Source organism: Periplaneta americana, chromosome 15, assembly GCF_040183065.1.
Source record: "Periplaneta americana isolate PAMFEO1 chromosome 15, P.americana_PAMFEO1_priV1, whole genome shotgun sequence".
In the NCBI taxonomy this organism is placed as follows: Eukaryota; Metazoa; Arthropoda; class Insecta; order Blattodea; family Blattidae; genus Periplaneta; species Periplaneta americana.
Window position 1 is genome coordinate 50,354,374 of NC_091131.1, and position 27,533 is coordinate 50,381,906.

General features: G+C 34.3%; 1 protein-coding gene across 7 annotated transcripts in view; it reads right to left on the minus strand.

Annotated features, from left to right (window-relative positions):
• Positions 1-27,533, minus strand: part of LOC138714899 (inactive histone-lysine N-methyltransferase 2E-like) — a 122,925-nt gene that overhangs the window by 75,938 nt on the left and 19,454 nt on the right. For 6 of the 7 annotated variants that reach the window (XR_011336107.1, XR_011336106.1, XM_069847159.1 and 3 more), the window contains exons 2-5: positions 21,618-21,758; positions 12,969-13,629; positions 9,345-9,474; positions 4,635-4,788 (exon numbers count right to left, since the gene is read on the minus strand). Coding sequence is in view for 5 of the 7 variants with exons in the window: in XM_069847159.1 (XP_069703260.1) it covers positions 4,635-4,788; positions 9,345-9,474; positions 12,969-13,555 (871 nt within the window). In the remaining 2 variants the exon portion in view is untranslated. The remainder of the gene's footprint in view (positions 1-4,634; positions 4,789-9,344; positions 9,475-12,968; positions 13,630-21,617; positions 21,759-27,533) is intronic. The other variant, XM_069847157.1, reaches the window with a different exon arrangement.

A 27,533-nucleotide genomic window follows, 5' to 3' on the forward strand; every position in this document is an offset into this window, starting at 1 on the left:
TTTTTCAGTTCTGGATTCTTCAACCCTAAAAAAAAAAAGAAAAAAAAAAAAAAGAAAAGGAAAAGGAAGGAAGAACACTGGTGCCTGAAAACAGATATACATTATTGAAATTTAAAATAAAGTAAGAAAAGCCATAAAAACAATTTAACAAAGTTCTAATTGCGTGTTCTCAGGTGGTGTTCAAAACAGTTCCCATTCATTACCAAATAATGCATAAGTCTGCTTCGAAACTGTTTAATGTTTTCAGCAACAGTGTTCGGAATGCCTAGTGTATCTCTTAAATAATCCAACAAAAAAGTGTAATGTGTTGAGATCAGTGATGTTGGTGGTCATTCAAGATCCATTTTTGTTCAATTGTTTTTTATTAACTTTTGTCTGTGTTTATTTAATTCAAGGCTTCCTTATTCTCCAAAGTCGCAAAAGTATATACAGTACTGAAGGATTTCTTTGTTATGTACAGTCTTAGAAAATCGTTTTGTCACACGTATACGTTTTAAGTCCCAGACATACAATGAAACAAAACTAATTTTATTATCTCAATTTGTTCTTCTATTGTGACTCAGGTCGCATGTCCTCTGATCATGTGTACTGCCTCCTTTCTGGGACTTTATAAAGTATCTGTGCGACAAAACGTTTTTCTAAGACTGTACACACACCTTGGAATTATAAATTTGAAATAATTTTTGCAAAATAATAATTAAAAATGGTCAAAAAAATATTTTATACGTAATGACACCTAAAGAATACAAAAATGGAAAAATAAGTAGACCTATACATAGTGCTATAAGAAAGAAGACTCCTCTGTAGTCTTTATAAATGAAAGAGATACCTTTTGAAAACACGTTAAAAATGTTTCACAATTATCCCCTATAACTGCATAGTGTTTTTCTTTTTACTCGTGTGTGTGTGTGTGTGTGTGTGTGTGCACGCGCGTGTGTATATTTTTTTCTAGCTGCCCCTAATAATTTTATTCTAGTAGATATGTAACCTGTTAAGATGGAAATAATGTGATGGTCGATATTCCTCTGCTTGCTGCTTATACTGTATGGTAACAGTGCACTTTGCACCCTAAGAATAAGACTGTTCCAAAAGCACATCATTCTTTCATATGATGGAGTTAGAGATCGTGCAAACAGTAGAGATAGGAGACTACTTATTTAATTAATGAAATTAATTGTATTGACATTGTTGTGAACAAGTTGTTAACAATAGTTATAAATGGGAAAAAAAAAAACAAGCCTCTGATCTGGATCTTACCTTGTAATGTCACTGTGGCCAATGCGAGAGAGGACGAAATCCCACATAATTATCGTCATGCTCATCGTATTTTAGAGACAACAAAGAAGGAATAACAAATCTATTGTTTTTTCCGATAGAAATCCAAGGGTTAATCCAAGAAATAAATTGTTTGTATGCAAAATACCGCCATAATGTTACTTGGTTCTCTAGATTGAAGACTCCGTTTCTTGGATACTCTTTGTTTTTTCTGCTAAATTATGTCTGGTAATATTTAACACAACCATATCTAAAATTAATTTAGAAAACACCGGATTCTATAATTGTTTTTCACTTTGCACACAGTTTAACTCTCAACACAACACAGACATTCGCAATCAGATGGCATGATATTATATTTTCCATCAAGTGTATTTTTCTTCCCTCAAAATTAATATCCAGTGTTGGATCGTCATTAATACATATACACTTCAATCTCTTCATGTTCAGGTTCGAACTGATGTTTGATATGTTACGCCACTGAACTGGTGTGTTAAATAACATGACTCAAGCAGCCTGTGCTGTCAGCACCTGGCTGACGTCATATGGAAGTTTTTAAACTGTCAATAACTCAAGATCCAATTGTCGCCAGCAGATTAAAGTTGCACCATTCAATTTAAAATAAGTCAATCTCTGCTATACGACACTCAACTAACATTCGATATCTGTGTTATGTTCCCCTTTAAGGGTGTCTTCTTTTATATTTAAACTATCTTTATTTTCTCGGCTAAAATTTAAAATATGTTCACCATTTGTTGAATGTAATTCTCTAAAATCAGCCTGATTGAGGAGGTGGGGGGGGGGGGTGGAGTATTAGATTCCAAGAACAAATTTAATCTGTATGAAATCTCTTTTCCTTAACTTTGGCTACCATATCAGCAAGTGACATCAGTCAATAACTCTAAAAAGTATTACCTGGTTTATTGCTTTTCAAAATTGGTATCAGTTTCTTTCCAGGCAGCAGGTGTTTTATTATAGGACAGATTATAAAACAAAAATCATCATAGTTTTTGTTTGTCGAGATGTTTATTTAAGAAATTCGGCATGCATACTGTCTAGATCTGAAAATTGTTTGGATCTCATTTATTTCATTCCATAGATCTTACATCAACACTGAAGCTTTAAGGTGTGGAAAAAGTCAAATTTATAAAAAAAAAAATATATATATATATACAATATATAGCAAGCAGATTAATACCATTTACAAGCAAAACAATTCATCAGTTGAGTAAAAGTTATCAAGAAATTTTATTAATTCTGTTCTGAACATTTTTCCGTGCACCGCAGATATTGTATTGATGTTAATGGATGGGCTTGGCAAAATGTTGATAACAAGGGATTGTGTGATGCTTACATCTTCATAACAAAGATTGCAAAGAATGGTGACTTATTTGAGTCACATTTGTGCATGCCTGCTGAGTGTAAACTCTTAACCAACTACTCTATTTCAGTGAACTTCTGCAAATTTAATCATTTTTAACTTGAGACTCGCCATATAACTTGTATATTTAGACTTATTTTTATTCATTGTAAGACACCAGTAATAAGCACATGGAACACAATTGACATATAATGTAAAATACAGCAATCCAACAGAAAATAATAATGACCCTACGATACTGTGATATTCAAAAATTTTTTTAGATAACTGTATTGCTAATACTGTTATTGTATTTCTAATTGTAATTAATAACTGTGAGCATACCGAGTGTTAAGGCTACTTTTGGTGGAAGGAAGTTCGGAAATAAATAATAAAATGTACCAATTATGATAAATTAACACAATGTTGTTTTAAAATTTTATATCTAAAATTAGAAGTGCATTCAGTGGCACATAGCCAGGATTTAAACCGGGGGGGGGGGGGGGGGGCTAAAATAAAATGTCATGCTTTCAAGAAAAGACACTGCTTTTAGATCATAGCAGTCTATATTCTTCTATAGCCAATGAATAGGATCACAGAAGCAGTGATCGGGATGGTGCATTTGAAATCTTCACAGATATTATGACAGAAATTAATACTATGAACTCTTCAATAATTATTTTCAAACATTTTATGTGAAATGTTTTAAAGTAGCTGCCACACTAGTCTAGTGGCTACAGCACCGGACTTTTAATACTATGGACCCAGGTTAGTCCCAAGCATACCACCGATTTAAAACTTGTGTTGGGCAAGTCCATGGTCCAGGTAACACAGGAGTTTCCTCTGGAAGCTCTGGTTTCTCTGTGGAATCCCAACATCTCTCCATTATCATCTCATCTTATTTAGGGTGTAGCATAGACCAGCTCCTATGGAGCACCCTGGGGAATAGCTTGGCTGTTGGTAATTTGATCTACATAAATGGCTTCATATAGATGAATGGCAAAACATCAAGTAAAACAGTAGAAAAAAAGGTTTTAAAGTATAAAGCAGTCATTATCACTAATTGTACTGCAGTGAATATTAGCCATTAATTGGAATAATAAAAAGCATTTTTTTTCTGGAGAAGGGGGTGGGGCTAGCCTCAATCATTGCTGCACTACTGAAGCCATTTTTATCTTCGAGGTTCACTGAAAGGTACAAGTGCACAAGAGAAACACATGCACCAAAACATAATATCAGTCAGTAAGAAATTGATTTTAAATTGGATGCTATCACTGCTATTAATGGGTCACAGAGATTTATTAACAAATGCTTTTTTTTCAAGTTACTCATACATTTACATTTCGTGCAGTTCTATTTCTCTGCTTTATGCTGTATGATGTCAAGATACGGAAACTTTGTGTATGTTGTTATTTTCTAATGCCAGGCGTTTGACAATAAAGTCATTTGACCTCTTGCACTCCAATATTTTTCAAAGATATTATCTTGGCCAGCCACTGAAGCACAGATTTTGAGGTGTTCCGAATCTATTTCTTGGTTTGAGTTGCACAATGGGCAGTTAGGGGACTGATATATTCCAATTCTATGCAGGTGTTTGGCCAAACAATCATGGCCTGTTGCCAATCTAAATGCAGCTACAGACGATTTTCGCATATACTTCGTATATACAAACAATCTTTTGTCTATCTACTAACATGTTAACGAAACTTAAGATTATGGTACGATAGACTCTTGCTAATCCGACCATTCCTTGCAAGAGTGGTGCCAGATTAACAAGTGCGTCGGATTATTGAGAATGCTTAAAAATGTCATTAAATTTAATGTTATAAGCTGCACCAACCACTCCAATACCATAATGTTCCACATGTGGCCGGCACATACGTATAAAAGTATATATGTGACAGGAAGGACACTATATAGAGGCCAAATAATTGAGAGGCAGATTAGCTCGAGTCTAATGTATTTTATAAGACGTAGATACTGTATATTAATACTATACCATATTGATACACACTGCCACTCTGGGCAAAACTGTTGGATCCTAGTGTGTTCTGTGTACTAACAGTTCCATTCACCGATTTTCCAAGATGAGATGGTGACATAGGTGGTGATGCTGGTGGTGGTGCTCCGTAGTTATGATCTTGCAACACAAACTGTAACATAAATAACATCCTGCAATATGATGAATCAAAGCATGGGCCATTGAATTAGACATTCTGGCTTATTCAAGTTTTTTTCTGACGTCCAATTTACAACAAAGCTATTAAAATTCATCTCAGTAAAGAAGACTTACTTGCTATTTTTATTTTATTTTTCTATATATGGCAACACTGTAAGTCATCTAGCATTAAAATAATAATAGTACGACTCTTCTGTAATCCAATATACATTAAATTAACATAATTTTGATTAAACAGAAAGAATATGATTTACTAGAAACTTCCTTAAAGTTATATAAAGTGGAGGTACAATGGTAACAGAAAAAGGGCATAAGAAGGTATCAAATCAAAGATAACATCAAACATTAAAATAAAATATATGGATACTGTCCCAACTGGTAAACGGAACAGAGGAAGACCTAAAACTAGATGGAAGGATCAATTTTCATCCTGAGAGAAGAGGAACAGGCATCGCATGCCTAAACCTAACTATATTCATGATGATGATGCATCTTATGTGGAGACTAAAAGAAAGACAGAAAAGAGGGAAGATTGTGCCGTTTATATTTTGGCACGTCAGTTTCTCCTTTCCTTTTCTTCTATCCATATGCCTTTCTCTGTTTGTTCTAGTTCATCTTACACTTCATAGATGGCTTACTTTCTCTCATCTTTCTATTTTTTCCGTTTTCTCTGGGTCTGTTCCTATAACCTGTGATGAGTTAAAACCTGGCGAGCAGTTATTATTTTATAATAACGGTTGCTAATTGGTTAAGATCGAGGGAGCAGTAAATATTTCATAATAGTGCTTTCTGATTGGTTAAGATAGAGACGCCAAGTTTCATTTCGATTGTAGCGTCAGTCTGGTGGATGGACTCTTTCAGGTCGGATGTGTGCCGGCAGTTGAGGATGTGTGTGTGATAGGGCACGAGCTCCTATGTAGGCCAGGAATCGAACTGGGTTCGATAAGTCTACTAGAAGCTGCATAGTCCACGGTGTTGTGGAAACCTGCGAGTGTATCGCAGAAGATGTTCGTGTGGAATTTAGTGGCGAGTTTTGGGATGTACCTATTATCTTGAACTGCATTCATTTTCCTGATTGACTAGTGTGCAGTCAACTCTGGTTAAACACTGGTCAGTATTTTTATTTCAGATGATCGTTTCTCTAGCTGTGATATAACTAAAAGCCTACCACAAACTACAAGCAGTTCAGTGAGTTGGTTTTGGTTTACGTTTTATTTAGTTTTTGCAGTAGAACGAATTTGAAGAGTATGAAATTCACAATGAAGGCACCCATTGTTGTGTGACGTTTGAGGGGTGGCCAATTTGTATGTTACGGCTATGTGTGTGCTGAGTGATGGTTATGTCGAGGTTGTATGACAAGATGGATGCTAGCATGGGGAAGTACCTACCTATGTAAGGTAATTAGCTGGATTTGGTTTACCTTACTCTGTGAAGAAGATATTTTCTGTGCTACGAATTTATTTTGGGTTGTTTATTCAAATAAATAGTTGTGTTTAACATAGTGTGTGTTGTCACTTGACTACCTCGACACGTAGATTACCATCCTGATCATAACGATTCATGGAGGGTTATTTTATTATTTAATTGTCTTGTACTCCAACCAGCAAGACTAGATAGATAGTTAGGCCGAGCCCGCCTCAAGATTGGAGAATGCTAGGTTTGCAGGTGGGTTTGTAGCAGAGGACTTACCCTTGGACAGAAAACTATGAATGAAAGAACATGGTAAGGATAACAAGGAACAATTTCAGCATATCCGCTTTTAGCTTTCATAGTGAACATGATAAGAAATAGATTTTCGAATACTTAACCATATTCTGGAACTCAACATTTTCTACGTTCCAGAACAACACACAGGTTCCATCATTAAGGCAAATATGTATAACTGAGGGGTAGACTACTCTGATGGGCTCGTTATGTCAGCTACTCCAAACAACTCAGTTTGGAATATGGAGTAGTCATCTATAAAGAACCACACATAGAAGACAGTCACTCTGGTCATACCTATTTGCCATGATTATGAAATTAAATTGAATTAAATTATGGTTTATTTAACGACGCTCGCAACTGCAGAGGTTATATCAGCATAGCTGATGTGCCGGGATTTTGTCCTGCAGGAGTTCTTTTACATGCCACTAAATCTAGTGACATGAGCACATTTAAATGCCATTGACCTGTTCCGGCATCGAACCCACAACCTCGGGCACAAAAGGCCAGCACTATACCAACTCTGCCACTCAGGACGACATGATTATGAAATCTCTTTGTAGTTCCGAAATGTTGAAAATGTTAAATTCCAAGATACAGTGAATTACCTGAAAGTAAGTCTGTTTGTGAAACAATTCAGCATTTGTTTATCGTTTATTATCATTCCTACACATGATGATAACATGTTAGACTCTTGGGAATATAAAACATTATAATTGACAGAAAAGATGGAGATATTTTAAGCTCATTAGTTACCAAAAGTGTAAAGTGGAAGAAAAAACCTGGTTATCAATGGCGTTAATCTGCTGCTTTCTTTCAGTTGTCAAAATACTCAATTTAAATTAACAAAATAGAAGCTGTGTACAGATTCTTCAACCATTTTTGACATGTAAAATACAGCAATTCAAGTTTAATGCCCACGTGTATCAACGTCGGTTAGTGTAAACACCAGTTAAAATTGTCACCTAACCCCTGGTTAAGCATTTTTACAGTGGCTCGACCTCGGTTACGACTTAAATAGGAGGTTAACCACAGTAATCTCTAACCGGCCATATTCGAGCGGTTAAAGGAGATAACCAGTGATTAGTAGAGCAAGTAAAGCAAAATGGCGGCCAGAGCCACAGATGTTTATTTCGAAGACGATTATTATTATACAGTACTTGAATTACTTGGATAGAGCGTGAGTGTGAAGGTTCTTAAGTGGAAAGAGAGAATTCTTACGAGGAATTAAGTGACAGAAAATTTCAGGAGGGATTTAGTTTATCAAAATCTACAAATGGACCACTTGAAATAACACAGAAAGTCATATTTCTCCTATGGTTCGGCTGCTTATATTACGATTCTATGTAACTGTTATTTTCTGTATTTTAAGAGGCAATACTCTAATATCTCTTTCTCTATGTCACTGGCTGAATAAAGAGAGGTTATGGATGGATCATAGGATAATGAACAGTTCCCTCGTGTAAATGGGGTCCTGGATCGTATACACATTCCTATTTATCTTCTGCGTCCTTTTCCTTTATAGATATCCCATCTGTTTATATAATATATTTAAATTCTAGTAATTAAGTCTAGCGATACTTCAACCACACAATGGGATATAATCATTTTTGCATTCAATTTTCTATTTTGTACGATTTTAACCTAACAGCAAGGAAATGCAACTCGCAAGTATAACAGCGCCCAAAGGCAAACAAATGCAAAGCGAAAATGTAGGACACGTTCATTTAGATGTAGAACGGAGTGAGCGCAGTCATTTTTAGATGTTGACTATTATCTTTGCAGCGGTATGGATGCTTTCCTTTAGTCATTTTGTAGAAACAGTGTACCATCATAGACTTTACTCTGGTTAACTGAGGTGTCAGCTAGCCATGTTTAAGTAATCGGCGATTATGAATGGTGCACACAAATTACATTTTAACCACTGTTACTGTTTAACCGTCGTTTCATAATTTACGATTACTGCGTTTTTAACCGATGTTGATACACTTCGCCATAAAAGCAAGTCACTTACCAAAGCAGAGTAACAGTGCTCAATGTAGAAGAATAAAAGTGCTTCTAATTGGACAACACACATCATCTGGTTAATACACTGTGATTTTCTGGGAGAAATTAACAATGGACTTTCTGGAAGTAATTGACAATTTACCCTGGCTCTTTTATACATATTGTTACTTTACATTTATTCTAATTCTGTTTTGGGTATTCCTGTTACTTTGGCTACTCTTTTATACACCTGTTTAAACTATTTAAAACGTGACACACAAAAAAACTAGTCATTTCTTTCTACCTCTCTCTTCATTAAATCATTCATATTTACATCAATTTCTCGATTTTATTTCATTGTTTGGAGGACACAAACATTAACACAGTACCTCCTAACATATAAAAAAACTGTAAGACCTCTGGAAAAATTGTGAACAAAAGACAGTGATTAACACACATCCACTGTAACTGTATCCAATCGGAAATTATCACAAAATGCTCTTGGAATAGAATTAGTCATCTCAATTGCTTTGTGTTGTATGGTTGTTACAAAACAAAATCCACTAACTTGCATACTGGGATGCATTCACAAACCTGTAAGTCAAAAAAAGTTGTAGGAACAATGAAAGCACTGTATGATTTTTAACACAACAAATTGAAGTGTGGATCTGAATTTCAAACTCGAAGTAATATAACAGTGTCAGTCTGTAGATTTTTGACAGGCAGAACTTCTACAGTATAAGTTTAACACTAGCCTTTAATTTCAAACTACTCCTCCACCCTTCTGTAACAAATTTTTGTACAGTTACAATAAAATCACCAAAATGGATTAAAATTTACCTTTACAATTTCCATCCTCCTTTCTTCTGATTCAACCTCATGAGGAACAGGAACAGAAACATTACTCAGGTTCTGTCTCCTCTCGTCTTCAATCTCCTTTGCTGTTTTCAACTCTTCAGTATGTTCTAATCTAAAATAAAACAGAAGAACTATAGCATTTACCTACTCAAACAGTAAATATAAAAATGGTTGCCAACACAATTCTAACAAGCAAACTGTTAACTATTTTCACATCAGTAATTGAGATACTATTTACATATTATGGATAAAGTGTGAAGTCAAATGGAATAAGTGTGACAGTAGATGTACAGCTTTGCCTACGACTAAGATAGGATATTTTAATTAGTGGTGAAACATTGTGCACATTATCATTTACAATGTTGCAAGTACCGTTAGATTTGAAAGTTGATATAAAACAATGCATTTTGTGCTTTGTATTTTAGATTCAGTGCAAGTTTCTCAAAAAAACTTCGGACGACTGTCGACACTAACAAACGTTACAGAAAGAATGCTAAAAATTGGGAAAATATTTCTTTTTTATGTGTTAAAAATACTTAAAACATGTGACAAAAAAAGTAAAAATATTACATTGTTGGAATTATTTTATGTGAATATGAATAATATGCAGTAGCACTCACCAATAAATTTATGCAATGCCTCGGCTAACTGCTGAGGAATTACAATATATTGTAATCACAAATGACTGATGATATCATGGAACACTGCCTTATACTAGGAAAATGATCGTTCCACATCACAAGAAATCAGCCTGGCAAATTTGTAGTAGGGCATGTCACTCACACATGGATCTTTTCTTGTTGGCCATCCAACACATTTGAAATTTTACACAGAGTGCGAAACCCACTAATTTTTAATCACATTTCAGTATTTTCCTTGTAATACATGTGCTGTAAGATTTACATTTTTTCTCAACACCACGAATATGTTGAACTATTTCTAACAAAAGGATCCCTTCCACTTTAAAAGGGAACGCAACACAAATATAAATAAATAAATAAATAAATAAATAAATAAATAAATAAATATATATATATATAAAATTAATGTACTCGTCCTTCAAAGCAACAATGCAATAGTTTTTACTTCCAGCTCGACACCATTTTTACAGGAGAGTATTTGTTAGAAATAGTATGACATCACTTTGCCAAACGGTCACACAGCTGTAGCAGTAAGGCATGTGTCACAGCGAGTTTCTTTCTCATTCTGTGCAGTCATTAAAATGCCTCAATGTGGTGTTTATGGATGTTCCAACATTTCTGGTCATAAAGGCAAGGACGGAAAATTCTTCTACTCATTTCCTAAAAGAGATCGCTCTCCAAAGTGGCACTCGGCCTGGGTGCAGGTTTTCAAGAGAAAACACTTCATCCCAACATCCAATGCAGTTATCTGCTCTGACCATTTTTTACCATCTGATTACGATGAATCTGAGGTTATGAAATTTAATGTCCGATAAAAGGAAAGGACCTATCCTTAAATCTGGAGTAATACCAACTGTGAAAGATGTAAATATATTGAAAGTTGAAGAAAAGAAACCATGAAATTTATGATATGAGATAAAAGAGAGGAAGAAAATTGTTTCTACACTTCTTCAAACACCTTGTACATCTCCTTCTGATGTGATAGTTAATGAGGAAATTTCACCCCAAGATCCACAAGAAACATTTAATGTGGATAAAGAAGTTCAGTGCGAAATGGGAACTGAAATATTTAGAAAATTATGTATCGACGAAACTTTTGACAATAGTAATGATGCAAGTGAACTTAGTGAAAATTTCGAAAGTGATAGTGACTTTGAAGACAATGATAGTGAAGACATAAACAAATAAACTCGTACTGAAGAAACATGGTTTCTAATTTTATGGAGTTGTTTAGATAAAGTATTTAAATTTTGTTCGTGTTGTGCGTCACCTGTTATAAAAGTGAATTATTACAATAAAGAGGCAATGTTATGTATTACAACTATTTTGAAGACGTTCATAATGTACAATGGTATTCACAGAAAATGCAAGGTCTATGTCCAAGAGGCAATGTGTTAATTGCATGAGCAATAATATTATCTGGAACCTCTCTATTCCACTAAACATTGCTCCAGTACCGAAATCACCTGCAGGGAAAATGAGTCGCAAAAAGTTTACCCGATTTCCAATACAACACTAAGAGGGAGGCTTGTTTATAAATTTTATAATAATTTAATGTCAGACACAGGTCCAGTAGTTCGTGACAAAATTTTATTAGTATTGGTTTTCATTAAAGCTATATGTTACGATTTTCATTCTTGTATATGTCAATTCTTCTCAGTAGCATTTCTTCGCATTAGAAATCAATTTAGCTACATTCTAATTTCTTCACATATTGTGTAATCCATGTGCAATGCATGTACCTAACATGAATAATCTCAGAATAACAATAACTTCATAATTACAATAACAATGTCGTACTTCAAATCAGCTGGCCACAAGATTTGCACTGCTTCATTACTTGCACATGTCACATGGTTCGTAGTAATCATTTCTTGGCACATTAATAAAAACATTTCTTTGGAATTGCTTGATCGTTTTTTAATACCGCATCAATAACATTCTGAACTTTCCTTCCAGCAGTGTCCAAAGTTTCGTTTAAGCTAACCTAGATTTTTTCATTTTTACAAATGGAATGAATCACTTCCAGAGTTTCTTCATAACACTTCCAAAGACAATTTTTTCTCAAAGCTGACTCTTCAAGAGTGTCAATATTTGAACACCTGGTAAGAAACTTGCGTAACACGCAATTATTTACTTAGTAAAGGGATATGTCGGTTTACACAAATGCTCTATATCAATCTGCATGATAAACTGAAAATTTAGAAGAATCTTCAGAATAACTGAACTGAATGACTAATTAGAGGTTGTTTCTTGATCATGTGCAAAACTGCAAGAGATATAGTTGATGTCAGCTAGGTGTTCTGTAATCTGAAAAAACCGTTCAGCCTTTGTCTTCCCATATAGCTGGCATTAAGGGACACATCCATCTGAACTAAAAATATCCTTAAATTCTGCAATATACTGGTGCAAATGATACCTTGTCATTGATTTTACTTTAGACATTGTTACAATACACTAAGAAAATATAATCGTGAAAACCACCACCTCATAGCACCAGAAACTAACTACAACTGAGTGATCTGTCACAACTCAAGTACAATATACATTTTGAGAGAACAGAATATACAAGATTGACCAGGAGCTCTGGCCAGTGTGCAACATAACAACATGCACTCACTAGAGGCTTTTTTTTATGATTGGAAACGAGAACAGAGGCAGCGATATTTATAAAATTATAATTTCTTGCTGAATCAGCACTGCAATAACTTACAATACAATAAGCAACACAGTACAAATATGACTAAAACACCGGACTATCCAGAATGAGATAAACATTGACCTACATTAAGACTGCAACTAACAACCCATGCCATGTTGGTTTATTCCTTTATTGGCAGTGAGGAAATGAAAGAGAAAAATAAGACGATTAGAAATGTACTCTGCAAAGGCCTGTCCATGATTATTTGTTTATCTCTCTTACCTGGAAATAACTATTTGGAAACCTTAAAAATGTAATACTTACCTCTGTTCATTTAATGAAGCATGTGTCTCAATCAAAGGCTTTGTTAATGATTGAGAATGTTTCACTGTGACTGACTGTGGTGATTGAACCACCTGCACTTGCTGCACACCACAGTTAACACTATTTTTAGCACTGCTGTTCACAACAGTATTTAGAGAAGCTTTTTGTATCACTTGAGTTTGCTGATGAACTTGCGCCGTTCCTGCAATTTGGTGCACTCCCCGAGAATCTCTATAGTTCAGACTGCTACTCCTTCCAGTTGGAAATGTGGCATTGCTGGCCGCACTTGGTTTTGCTATTGTCACTGATGAATTAGTTCCCAACATCTGTGGTGACGAAGTAGCAACCACAGTTGTTCCCAACTGTACAATTAAACTCATTGATTCTTCAGAGGAATTCTGAGTCTGAAGGGGAATAAATGTTCCAAGGGACGTTGCAGCAGCTGAGTTCCGTCTTCCACCAGTAGCTGATGGAATGATGGTTGCTGATGATGCCTGGCCAACCACAAAACTTGTTCCACCTTGGCCCAGAGTTGTGGCTGGGAAAGGACTTCGCACAAATCTGGTAGCAGTAGTTGTTCGAACCATCTCAGAAGCAGAGGAAGAACTAAGACCTGGTGTGTTGACACCAACAACATGGCGCTGATGTTGACCACCTGCACCTGTAATAAAGACTTTGCCTGAACATGGAAAAGACTTAAGATTGAAATCTGTTATATTCTCTTGTTTCATATTTATCGCTGGCTTACATTTAAAACCTTGTAAGTTCAATTTTTCCCCGAATGTTAAAATCTGTATGTATATATTTGCAAAGTGCATCTGCTAATAACACCTCGAAAATCTACAAATGTTTGTATATTTTATAAATAACAAATGCGTAAGAATTGTTAGCTGGAGTATAAAAAGATTAAGTCATTTTGCCCTCTCATACAATTTCCTCAAATGCAGTTATGAGCTTTTAGAAGTAAGCCAACAATATTCTCCACACCTAGTGAGTTGGCACGGACGGTAGTGTTTGAGAGTAGGATTCGGAAGGTCCCAGGTTCAAACCCCATGGCTAGTCAATCTGACTGGGCTTTATCATGGTTTTCCCTCAGTCACAAAGGCAAATGCCAAATTGGAAATTTACAAACCATGATTCATCACCACCTCAATCAACCAATATCATAAACATTAATCAAATCCTAAATAAGTTACATGAACACAAGAACATATAATAGAAACAGGAATTCAATAATAGTAAAAATGGCCTACTGGTGTACCCACAGATCCTAAACACGCAATGTGACCACAAATGTTAAAGTATGTACAAATAAACGTATATATATATATATATATATATATATATATATATATATATATATATATATATATATATATATATATATATATATATTCTTCAGTGAATTAATTTTCCACACTACAGTTTCTGGTTCTAATTCTGGTGTGGCTACAATGAAATGGTGGTGGACAAAGATTGGTAAGACAGTTTTTCTTCATATAATTACATTCATCCAATAGTACCTGTCAAGTGTTCGTCAATAGCTACATATTCTCCCCTATACTGCATTGGATTGTAAGCTGAGAGGAGAGGGAAGAGGTGAAACAGAAGACAGAAAAGATTTCAAGAATAACCAAGAATAACAAGGAGAAAAATATTACATTCACAATAGAATTATATTGCTCTATTATCTAGGCTACTACATAAAAGTGCTCAAAGAAATTGTTGCATATTAATAAAGAAAACTGCATATTTCTTCATAAGAAAGCAATAAACTAATATGCAACAATTTTTAAGCAAAGAAATATATATTTGCTTTGAAAATAAAGTCGCCATTATTATTATTATTATTATTATTATTACTATAAACTAAAGAGGGACTCTGTAATTACATCATAGTAATAATAGTCCACTGTTAGGAAATCTGAATAAATTTCCATGTAATGAGCAAGATCATTCGAATGCTTTGGAGAAATTAGCATTGCATTCAAAATTCCAAAGAAATCAGATGAAGTATTTTCCTTACATGAAAACTTCTGCTGCTGTTCCGTAATAAAATTACAAGGAGTGAAATGTGTAAATGTTGATATTAATGGAAATCAGCTATACATTTTATCGACAAAGATTTGTTCTTTTATAATAGACCATTTCTATAGAAGTATATCAGGAATATTACAGATCAATTTATTTTGCCTCAGATCAGAATCCCCACCCACCACAAAAAAACTGTAATTTGAAATTATATATGAAAATGTTAAATGACTCTCTTGATGTATAAAGTGTAGGAACAACTGGATAATACACAAGGTAGACCAAAGTCAGTAGTCGACATTGCTTGCTGGCCACTAGTCACCGGGCTGTACCGAGCTGTGTCAAACAAAAGACAATCGAAATAGTGGTAGTAAAATTCACTACTATAATCTTAAATAATTTGCTCCGTTAGTCCAGTGCAAGGTTTATGCAATACAACGGTGGTGTTTTCAATGCACCAAAAGAAAGTGCAGATTTATTAAGATCTTGAAGTAGGTTATCAGAACAAAATAAAGGAGCAAAAAGGTGTGTTTCAGAGAATATCATTCAAATGAAAGAAAGTAAATTTCCGGTTAATATTCACCAAAGAGTTAAGTACGTAATTATGACCGTATTTCCGTTTTATTTGTGGTCTAGAGAAAATACCTTGTATTTTACGAAGAAAACTTTTAACGGTCATGAAATTGTTCACTGCTTTCACTATATTATTGTTTACCAATATTACGAAACAAAAACTATCATAAGGGCCATGACCGACAGAACCATCTTGGGTGTTTGGGCATGCACGGACTTGGTTAATAATAACCAAAACTAACCAACCCTAACCTTTGTATAATATGCAAGACGTGTAACCAGAGCAAGAAGGGATCTTCTTGATTTGATCTGGAATGTACACACGAAAATAAATTCAAGTAAGGATCACACTGCCACTGCATGAAAGATCCACGCATGCGCAACAGCAAAACTGTTCCTGTCACAAGCCCCTCGTCTAACCAATATTTACGCAAATAGGATACATCTTGTAGCTAACAGTGGTGATATCTCTCAATCATGTTCAGAACGAAGGTCAAGAGAAAAAAAAAAAAAACAAATTTCTCCTTCTAAGGACACCACAGACCAACGTCATGTCCTTATGTTGGCGACATTGTGTATTTAGTTGAATTTGGTCGTAACTGTAACAGCACATTTCAAAGCTACCATAGCATATTTTCCAGTTTAGCAAAAGTATATTCAAATAGTTAAATCATACATTCTATTTTTGGACTAACTTTTTATTGGAATAGATCCATGGTAATTCATGTTTTTCACCATACTCTTGAGCTGCTTCATTCCAAAGTGTGATTTGATCGACTAAAGGGGAATGACCTGACATTCAACAATTTCACACTTATTCCTTTGCATCTCCATTTCTACTCATCAGCAACAGCATTTCGAAGTGGGATTTCATGAATAAAAAGGGTCTAACAGCAGTACTAAAAAATGAGCTACATTCATTTTCAGTGTTTCTTTAATGAAAATATTTTAAAATGCAAACAAAACTACGATTCAGTCCCTTTCCCAAAACTACATAAAGTGAAATGGTTGTAAACGAGGTTTAGCTGTAATAAAATTATTATTATTATTTCAGTTTAATGGTTTACTGATCCTTGCTTCTCAAGCAACCCTTGCACTTCAAGGAACCTCCCTTGCATCTGCAATGTCTACTACAGGATTTGAGAAGTGGTGAAACTTTTTCTCATAACTTCATAGGTAGGATGCAAGATTCATGTAATTATGTATTAATTACAGAGTTGGCATGTTTAAAAAAAATGTTTTAAACAAAATGTTCAAATGGTTATTAGAGGGAAAAAATTCGCCCTGGCACCAGGGATCGAACCCGAGTCCTTGGTTCTATGTAGCAAGCTGTGGAATCCCAGTCACCAAGTCACTCAATTAAGTGTGCTCCTTGTATAATGGCAGTTGACTTAATATATGTCAACATACAAGAGTGATTCACGAGGATTTACCATCAATTACAGTGTTTTTCTGAAGACATTCTGAGCAAAAAAAATGACATATAAACATGTGTCCTAATCTCAATATTTTCAGAGTTACACTAATTTAAATTGTTAGTAAAATATCTGTTTTCTTTAGTTTTAAGTGTAAAAATATATTACAAATAAAGAATGAACTATTCAGAAGTATCATTTCTTTCATTGGATAGTGATCAGAAGCTAAAAATGTGTTGTTAATTGCTTGGTACAGATTTTGTTTTTCAATTTTTAACTAAAAATGACATCATTCTTACACAATTATCACAAAAATTGTTGCAAATCGTACAACTTTAGGAACTTGATTCTTTGCAGTTTATTTATGGAACCTAATGTACATTCTTGAAGAATTTACAATAGTGGCGTAATTTGTAACAATTGTTGTGATAAATGCGTAAGAAAGATGTAATTTTGTTGTTGAAAAATCGAAAAAAAAAAAAAAAATCTGTACGAAGCAATTATGGAATTCGCAACACATTTTTAGCTTCAGAGTACTAGCAAATTAAAGAAATGATACTCTTGAATAGTTATTTCTTTATTCGCTTTTTCACTTTTCTACAAACTTAGCTTAAAATTTCAAAATAAAAAATTGAGCTATAAAATAAAATTTTGAAAGTACACCACAAGGTACCAATTTTTTCTGTTGTACCACTGAGTCATTAAACCACCAAACACCACTTCTACTTCATGAAATGTTTTGATTGTTGAGTGCACGAAAAAGACATTAAGTTTGGCAGCTTTCTCTGTGGTACAAGTAATCTTTCGATCATGAGCACTTGCTCACTAATTGATACTCAACAGTGGCATCATAAGAAAGCAGAAATCTGGATATTCAGTTTGATTGGTAATGTGTCTGTATTTATGTTGTGTGGTCTAAGTAATAAATGGTAAATCAAAGTAATCGATATTAAGTATGCTGTCTAAATATTTAGGAAAGCGAAATTCTGATGTTGAGGAATCTCTATTAAAAAAAAAAAAAAAGTGTTTAATTAAAGAGATGGAAAGATTTGTACAATTAGCTTGTGACCACATGGAATAATCCCTCTTAAGCTTACAATGAACTACAGTATGATTATTTAGTCCTGACAGTCGCCAGAGATGTGCGCGTGGGACAGGTAAGTCCATTTAGTTATGCCAAGGGGTGTTTGGGTTATTCACTCGCTTGCCTTTACCGACCGCTTGCCCTTATCTCTACTCCAGAACTCCCCCCACTCCTCGTATTACTTCCCCTCTTTTGCGTCGCTGAGCTGTCAGGACTAAATAAATGGACTGTACAAGTGGTCAAACAGCAGGAACAGTTGCCCCACTGTTTTAATGAAATCAGAATTCTAACTTTGTGCAAATTCAAAACTGAACTGTCAAGCTTTTTTTATAATGTAGATTTCTCACTGTTAATAGATGATACATCTTCAGAGAAATATAAGCAATGAAACTGAAGTAAATTTGAAAATATATTTTTATGAAACTCACTATTAAGTTTCATAAAATTCATTATTATTTTTGTTAGGATATTAATTTTATGAATAAATAACCTTATTTCATTTAATAAACAGCGTAATAAATTCAAAATGTCTAAAATGCCATTATCTGAAATTTTTCTTTAAAAAAAAAGTCTTGAATATCGTTAATTTTTACAATACCCATCTGGCAACCCTATGTATAAAACATGATTAATATTTAAAAAAGAAATCATGTCCACTTTATCATTTTCTACAGTCAAAATATCAGAATTTCAGATAATAAAAGATGGGAGAGTCTCAATGTAATTCCTGAATATCCAAGAAAAAGTGCAGTTGCATCCTTTCAATTACTCACTCACAGGGTATGATTACTTGTCAAAACACTTTAACAAAATTGGAATTTTTTCTTCACCACTTTGTCCATTGTGCAGTCTTTAGAAAAAAAAAGAATCAGATTCGTATGTCCAGCTCTTTTCTCTACACTCACTGTGTGAGAGAAATTTAGGAGAGCAAGCAAGTTAATAGCTTTATTGCCAAGAACTCAGCATTAGTTTACGACAACAGGAACACATTTTAGAAATGCACTATTTCATTGTACTGTATAAAACAGTATAAAAAACAGCTTAAAACAAAAAGAAACAATCTTTTTATTTTTTTTTTTTATGAAACTTTTTTTTCCCAACCCTGAATTTAGGCCTAATGAGTTGAAAAACTTAATCAGAACAAAGATGACATTTCTAAGTTTTCCCCTGCAAAAGAATGGATTCATTGTGTATGTTACATTTAGTGTCAAGTGTAAGTAAAGTTCTTTTTAATGTTATTCAAAACTTCATAGAATTTACACCTAATATGTATTTAAAGTAATTTTTATTTAATCTAAGTAATTACAAATTGCTTACTCCAAAACAATTAAATGTTTGATTTTCGTAACAGTTGCTGCTCCTTGTTACTTGCATCCATATTAACACAGTAATTTTGGCATATTTCTTTTTCATTTTGAAATTTCATAAATATCAAACCAGCCTTAATACAGGTCTTCCATTCTTGTAAATATCAAACCAGCCTTCATACAGGTCTTCCATTCTTGTAAATATCAAACCAGCCTTCATACAGGTCTTCCATTCTTGTAAGTTTCATATTTTTAGTATCTCCTACACCCAGGTTATTAGGTCCCAAACACTGGTACTTTTGAAAAAAATTGAACATTTTAACAAAATGCTCAAAGAGAAAGGTGCATGTCTAGAGGATGATTTTGTATTTAGATACAGTGAGGGAAGTAGTATAAAGATTAGGTATATGCTCAGCTTTTGTGGCAAGGAATAGGGAAAAGCTTATTGAAGTATAAAAAAGTGGTTGGTTAAAACTGGAAGTTGGAAAAATGGCTGCCATATGAAAGGGAATGCAAGGGAAAAACATTTTATTGCACGATCGTGTTTTTTGTTATATAATAAATTTAGCTTCCCTTATGAAAAGGTTGCCAGATTTGACAAAGCGTATTACATATAATTTGGAAACACACCTAAAAGGTAAAATGATATACATTTGAAACGGTTAGGGAATCGAATATGCAAAATGTCAGAAAAATTTACACCTAAGTAGCATTTGTGCTCATTTACAGTTAAAAAAGGAGCGGGGGGGGGGAGGGGGGGATATCATCAGATAGGTTAGAATGATTTGAATGCCATATACTGCGAGAAAAATAATAGTACGGATTGATTGGCATTGATATCTAAACCAATCAACAGCCATCGGTTAAGATAACTTGAAATTTCCATTATCACTCCCATACAAATGATTTCTCAATATCTGAACCGATCCTTTGAGGGCACTAATGGCTATTTCCTTCACAATGCTGTGTGTTAGGCCAAGGTTTTTACATTTGTTGGCAAAGAAGTAGGGTATGGTACCTCGTGCTCCCACCATCAGACCTATCACATCAATGTGGGACAGGCTATATTTGTCTTTATAGAATGGGATTGTTGGTTCATAGATCCATTTCTTTTCACTGTCCACCTCATGCAGTTGATCTGCGTGTGTCTCAAATCTGATGGTGGGATCGAGAATGTATACTATTGCTGTTAGGCCTTGAAAGTTAGATTTCCCACACAGAAACTTGTTGCTAAGGAAACCATTCTTCACAGCAAAACTATACTAAAATAGGCTCATTACGTGCACTTACTGTTACCTAGTTACCATTACAGTACAGTTTTGTGAAGGCTTTGGAATAATATTGCTCTAAATTTTCAATGCAAAATATATTGTATTTGAAAATTTAAAAATATGATCGTGCAAAAATGTTGTACAATACGTTTGTGAAGTGCATTACAAAATCTCGGAAACTGAAAAACTCGCTCTGCTCGTTTTTCAAACTTTTCCTTGATTTTGTAAAAAGCACTTCCCAAGCTTGTATCGTAATATACTATTGTAAACTACTTACGTTATTCATTTTCATAAAGGAACACTTGAGGAAGAACAGAATTTTTTTTTTTAATTATCATGCAACCAATTTCGTTAAAATTGGCTGATAGACCTAATACATAAAATGGTCCACAACTAATTAAGATTACAAAGCTCTGCAATTTCCTTCTCTGACGTAAAGCACAATGGACCCACAAAAGTAAAGGTTCTATAGTGTTAAGCACAATGGACCCATAAAAGTAAAGGTTCTCAGAGCTAATTTCAAAAAACTATAGTCCCGTTCTATTTCTATGTTCCAAAAAATATGTATATTTTACTTCGGAATTATAAAATTGAAGTACAGTCTAACAATGGGAATAATGTATATTGTCAAACATGTATGGCATATAGTAAAAAATTGTAACAAAAAAAAAACTAGCAAAACTATACCAAATAAAACTGTGTCACAAACGTAAAGGTTTTATAGTGTTAAGCACAATGGACCCACAAAAGTAAAGGTTCTCAGAGCTAATTTCACAAAACTATAGTCCCGTTCTATTTCTATGTTCCAAAAAATATGTATATTTTACTTCGGAATTATAAAATTGAAGTACAGTATATCAATGGAAATAATGTTTGTCAAACATGTATGGCATTAGTTAAAAATTGTAACAAAAAAAAAAAACTAGCAAAACTAAAACAAATAAAACTGTGTCACTTTAATTACTTACCCGTCAAATCGCTGCCACCTGCTGCAGCACCACCCAACTTAATCACAGACGGGACTAACGTCTTGAAGCCGGAAATTTAAAAACTGTAGATAGTTTACGTATTAACCTCCGTATATGTTCCAAAAAAACAACACATTCCAACTGAAAATAATATTTTATAATCAGTGAAAACACACCTCAGTACCGGTACCTTTATCATAACAATTTTCTAGTTTTATAAGTCTCAGCTAGCCTCTAGTCTACAAAGAATCAACATCAATGCATGAGCTACAATGAGACAAATAATAGTGGAGCAAAGAGACAGTAAAAGGTTTTCTGACCTCTCCTGTGTAAGTACAGTTTGTCTTAAAATCATGCTATCAGACCACCAGACCAATGACGACAAAAATCTTTACTGTTTGTTTAAAAGTACGAGTACTTTAACATCAATGCATGAGCCACAATGAGACAAATAATAGTGGAGCAAAGAGATAGTAAAAGGTTTTCTGACCTCTCCTGTGTATGTACAGTTTGTCTTAAAATCATGCTCATTGGTCTGTATATTTAAACCAGACCAATGATAAAAATCTTTACTGTTTGTTTAAAAGTACGAGTACTTCAAGTTTTACAGTTCGTAAAACTGCATGAGGCACTATCTAGCAGACAGACTATCCTTATTTTCCACCAATTACAAACACATGATCACCACAGTTGCCAAGTTAACAACTTTGTCTCAGAATTTTTGCTACCTTAGTACAAAAAAAAGATGGTTTAATGACGTGTGCCATTTTTTTTGGATTTCAGTCCGCCTTTTGGCAACAAATAAAACATACCACCCACCAACTGGTGATTCAAATCTAAACATAATGTTATATCTATAAATTCTAAAAATAGAAATTAACATTTAAAACGAAAAAGGTACCATTTGTACATGATTATAAAATCAGTAATTCTTAAGTCAGATGCATTTGTTGTCCATTAGGGTGACACTTAAAGGAGTTAAAAGCGAAATATATTTTTATTGTCTCCACTGTGACTATTTCAGATACCTCTGCGTCTTTATAATCTGAGTAAAATTTGGCTGCATTTGGACATAATTTACCCAGTGCTCAAAGATGCTTAAAATGTAAGGTTTTAACGAAGTACCCACAATATTGAATTTAGTGTAATATATTTCATCACCAATAACGTCTTTTGTCTAATACTACGAATTATTAATATCATACCACTATTTTCAAATTTAAAAGTTCAGAAATTCAAAATACAGCTTATATAATAATGTTGGTAATATACCCTAACGTCATTTGTCAATTTTTTTAAGGTCTCTGCCTTTCTTATAACTTTTAATCAAAGTTGCTTCTTTGCGTCAGGGATTTTACATGATATTGAGGTACAACCTACAATAAATACTGCTTCTGTTTTTCACAGATTGTGACAACACTATTCAATTTCTTAATTAAGGCTATTCCCTGTTCAGTATGATCATTCACAGCTCTGATATTATCTATCACTTTCAAATTTCCCTCACATTCAACATTTTCATTCCAAAAATCAGGAATAGTGTCTAAAAATTCACATAACAGTCCTAGTTTCAAAAAATTAATGCATGAAAGCAAGCTTGCTAAAGTCATTGTAGTCACATCCTTATTATTAATTATTTTTCTTTTCTTTTCTTTTAGTGTCACTTTCTAGCTTCATGTTATAAATTCTCTCTCTCTTCTGTATATATGTAGGCTGCAGAGTCAGAAACAAAATTCTGGCCACCTGAAATTTCCAAGTTCCAGTTATAACATACTGCACATGCTCAGTGCCTACTGAAACTTGGAAAATTTAGGTGGCCCAAATTTTGTTTCTGGGTCTGTACAATAAATGGTTACAAAATTTCTTGAAAATTGCAAGTAGCTATTTCCTAATTAACATCTTTGTATGCAGTGGAAGTTCTCAGCAACAGTAAGTCGTTTCTTGAAGCTGATTTTGCAGAAAGGCAGTATACCAGGCTCGAAAGTGACTACATACAATGGAAATGCAGACATTTTTCAAACCTTCTACTTCAAACTTGAAAACATGCTCTCTTTTAATTCTGCAAATAATGACCTCAATGTTCTCTTAGTATGAGCCATTTTACATAAAATTAGTATGTAACCCATACACGCATGCACTTTTGATTAAACTAATACTCAACAATGCAGCACATTTACAGAACACCAGCGTATTATATCGCAGTTGGGGCTAGTCCCACTTCCTACTACTGAGTTGTAGTGAACCGATACTTCCTCCTCCCCAGTCTTACCTCAAGCCTGTGAGCGAGGCCGTCGCATTTTGCTACAAGGCTTCTGCTACAAGCCTCTCGCAGTGAAATGACTGCAAATAGTGAATTTAATATATGGATCGAAATGAAACCAAGTGTTACAATAAATAGTTATTATGTACTTATACTATTACTAGTTATAACAACTCAAACTTTTTGGGTAGGCTAGTCTCAGAAGCCTCTTAAGAGCTTCACCACTGAACACAATAGCTGTTGTCTTGTTTGTGTTTGGTGTAATCAATGATTCAAGTATAGTTGTACTGCCAGTGTAAACTACAAAGAACCACAAATAATAATATTCCCTTCCATTTGGAATTTGTTGTTCAGATGTGACAATATGAAGAAAATGTCGCATAGATTAGGAGGCCCTGTGTAATTGTTCTCTTACAGTTGTCAGCAATATGAAGGCATTTACATATTAATTCGAATCTGTCCCTGGAAATGTCATCAAACCATGGCATAGACATTATTCTTTTTGTGGAGAAATATCTTATTCTCGGTTTGTTCATTATTCCCATTATCATAAATAATGCAATCACAACGTACATTACAGTCACAGAAAACTAATTCTTCGAGACAATAAATTTGTGCATAACTATTTTCAGCAACAATGGTCTCGATCAAATCTATAGTGAAAAACAACAAAAACTCGCCCACAATGTCTTGTATATTTTCAGTTCCATTTCAGAGATCACTGTTGTCAGAGAAAATCTCATACTGGGCAATATAATTAATTGTCCATACTTTTCAACTTCTAAAAAATGTTCACTTTTTCTATTGTCAACTAATGTAACGTCATCATTATCAGTCTCTTTCTCTCCTTCCACAACATCCCTTATGGCATCAGCAAGAGTCAAGACATCATTAGATTCGTCTATTGTTAAAACCTTTCCAATTTCGTTACTTTTTAAAGGGTACGCATCACTTGTGTTAGCTTGCTCACACTCCAATGCCATGACTGAACTGTACTTCAGACTCAAGAGGGCTCTTGGCCAAACTGATGTCAAGACAACGCAGGGGTGGGGGGAGGAGGAATAAATAATAACGAAAAATTTATGAAAAACTATGAAAGAGCTCTTTCATCTTTACAGTTTCGTCTGTACCAATCTTGGTAGTAGGTAGTATGAATTCACTTCTGATGGCAGCACAAATCAGAGCCAGACGCAAATGAGACCTAAATTCGAGGTCTTAGAAGTCAAATAATATCGAGTCAGAGCTATGGTCTATAGACAAATCGATAACAAAGAACTTAAGGTTCAAAGATACGCCAATCACATAAAAAAAGAAAGGAGAACATACTTCGAAATTCTATTAAGAATGTGATGCTGCATCAGAATAGGAATTGCTACTATCAGTATTCCACTCACAAATACGTATGTTGTTGTTTTCTAATGCCAGGTGTTTGACAATAAAGTCATTTGACCTCTTGCACTCCAATATTTTTCAAAGATATTATCATGGCCAGCCACTGAAGCACAGATTTTGAGGTGTTTCGAATCCATTTCTTGGTTTGAGTTGCACAATGGGCAATTAGGGGACTGATATATTCCAATTCTATGCAGGTGTTTGGCCAAACAATCATGGCCTGTTGCCAATCTAAATGCAGCTACAGACGATTTTCGTGATTAATCGGGAATTAACTGTGGATTATGATGCAGAGAGTTCCATTTTCCCCCTTGAGATTGTGTTATCAAATTTTGTTTGTTGAAGTCTAAGTAAGTAGATTTAATAAATCTTTTCACAGAGTAATACATAGATTTAGTAACAGGTCTGTAAGTAGCAGTGCTGCCCTTTTTTGCTAAAGCATCCACATTCTCGTTTCCCAGGATTCCACAATGGGATGGTATCCATTGGAATACAATTCTTTTATTGAGTGATATTAATTGAGAGAGCATTTTAGTTATGTTTGCTGTTTGAGATGAAGGTGTGTGTTTAGAGACTATTGATAGAATAGCTGCTTTGGAGTCTAACAATATAACTGCATTCTTAAATTTATTCATGTGGCATAGAAGATTCCTGAGACTTTCACTTATTGCAATGATTTCTCCATCAAAACTTGTTGTTCCATATCCAACAGCACGTAACACCTCCACCGGCACCTTGTTCCCTGGAGATCAAGAATCCGTCGGTATATAAATGAAGCCAGTTTTGTGGAGAGTACCTACCTATCTATTTTAAGGGAACATACCTGCAACTTTGCTTAAAAGTGTTTGGTAGTATGTGATTTTCTCTTGTACTCCTGCCTGCTCTCCCTCTCAAGAAACCAACAGTAATCCCCCATAATTACTGGATCCTTACGACCTTGGTAACATTTCTCCATGATGGAAACGTCTTGATGAAACCTTTCCCCTTGTTCATCACAAACATCTCCCAGATTTTCCGGAAAAAAGTTTAGATGTGGATGAAGGAAATGAATTTTCAAAGACATTTGACAACCCATGTAGCATTGCAACAAATTTTACACCAAAGTTTTATAGTTTTCTTCTTTTGTGTTTCCGAGAAAACCAAACACAACCTTTTTAAATGATTGCCAAGCTGCTAATTCAACCATTTGTAAATTTTTCTCAAACATTTCGTCCTCCATAAGTTATCTGATTTCAATTTTGTGTGTGTCAACTGTGAAAACTTGCCTTGTAAATATGCAAATCCACTACTGTCCTTGTTGAGTGCCTTAACAAAATTCATCAGCCCAAGTTTTATGTGTAAGAAAGGAAGAAGAATCTTGTCAGGCTGAACCAATGGTGTTTCTTTTACATTACTTTCCCCTGGAACATATTCCTGCCGCTTGTCCCACTGTTGTACCACATGTTTTTCTGTAACACGGCTGTCCCCAAACACAAAAAACAACAATATTTTGTGAAGTCCCCTTGCAACCTAAGCACCAAACCAATTTACTTTAAGGTCACCATATATTTTCCAACAATGAGCCTCATATTTTAAAACAAGCACAATCTTAGTATACTTTCATAACTTTCTTTAAGACCTACAGAATGGAAAACCAGAACAGATGGAAATTCATTACAATCATGAAGTAACAATGCTTTTAAACTAAACTTAGATGAATCTATAAACAATCACCAGTCATCTGGATTATGCACAACCCCTAATTCACGCATTAAACCATTAAAGTCTACAAAGAAACACATATTCTCACATAAGTTACATCACATTTTATGGAGGAAATAATATTACATTACAACCCCATTAGAAGTGTCACACTGATCTCCACCAGGGTTTATCTCTTTGCCATGTCTACTTCTAGAAGAAAAGATAGATTTATTACTGATATCCTGATAAGTGACAAAGGCTTGGTTAGATGGTATAGCAAATAACACATTTTCATTTTTAAATCTTTTAAGTATGTTAAGTAATTGTGTGGGACAGGGGTAGCCAACATATGACACGCATTACCAGGTGGCACGCAAACTCGTTTTCAATGCAGGATATCTCAAATATATAAAAATTGTGATGTGGTGTGATATTTTAAGCATTTTTTCAGAATCTACGCATAAAAATAGACTGAAAACATTTATTATTTTCACGGAGGTAAATTTCATGTTCGATAGTGTTATTAGTATTATGTTTTTATTTATGTCTATTACTTACCTTCAAAGTATAAAAATTTAAGA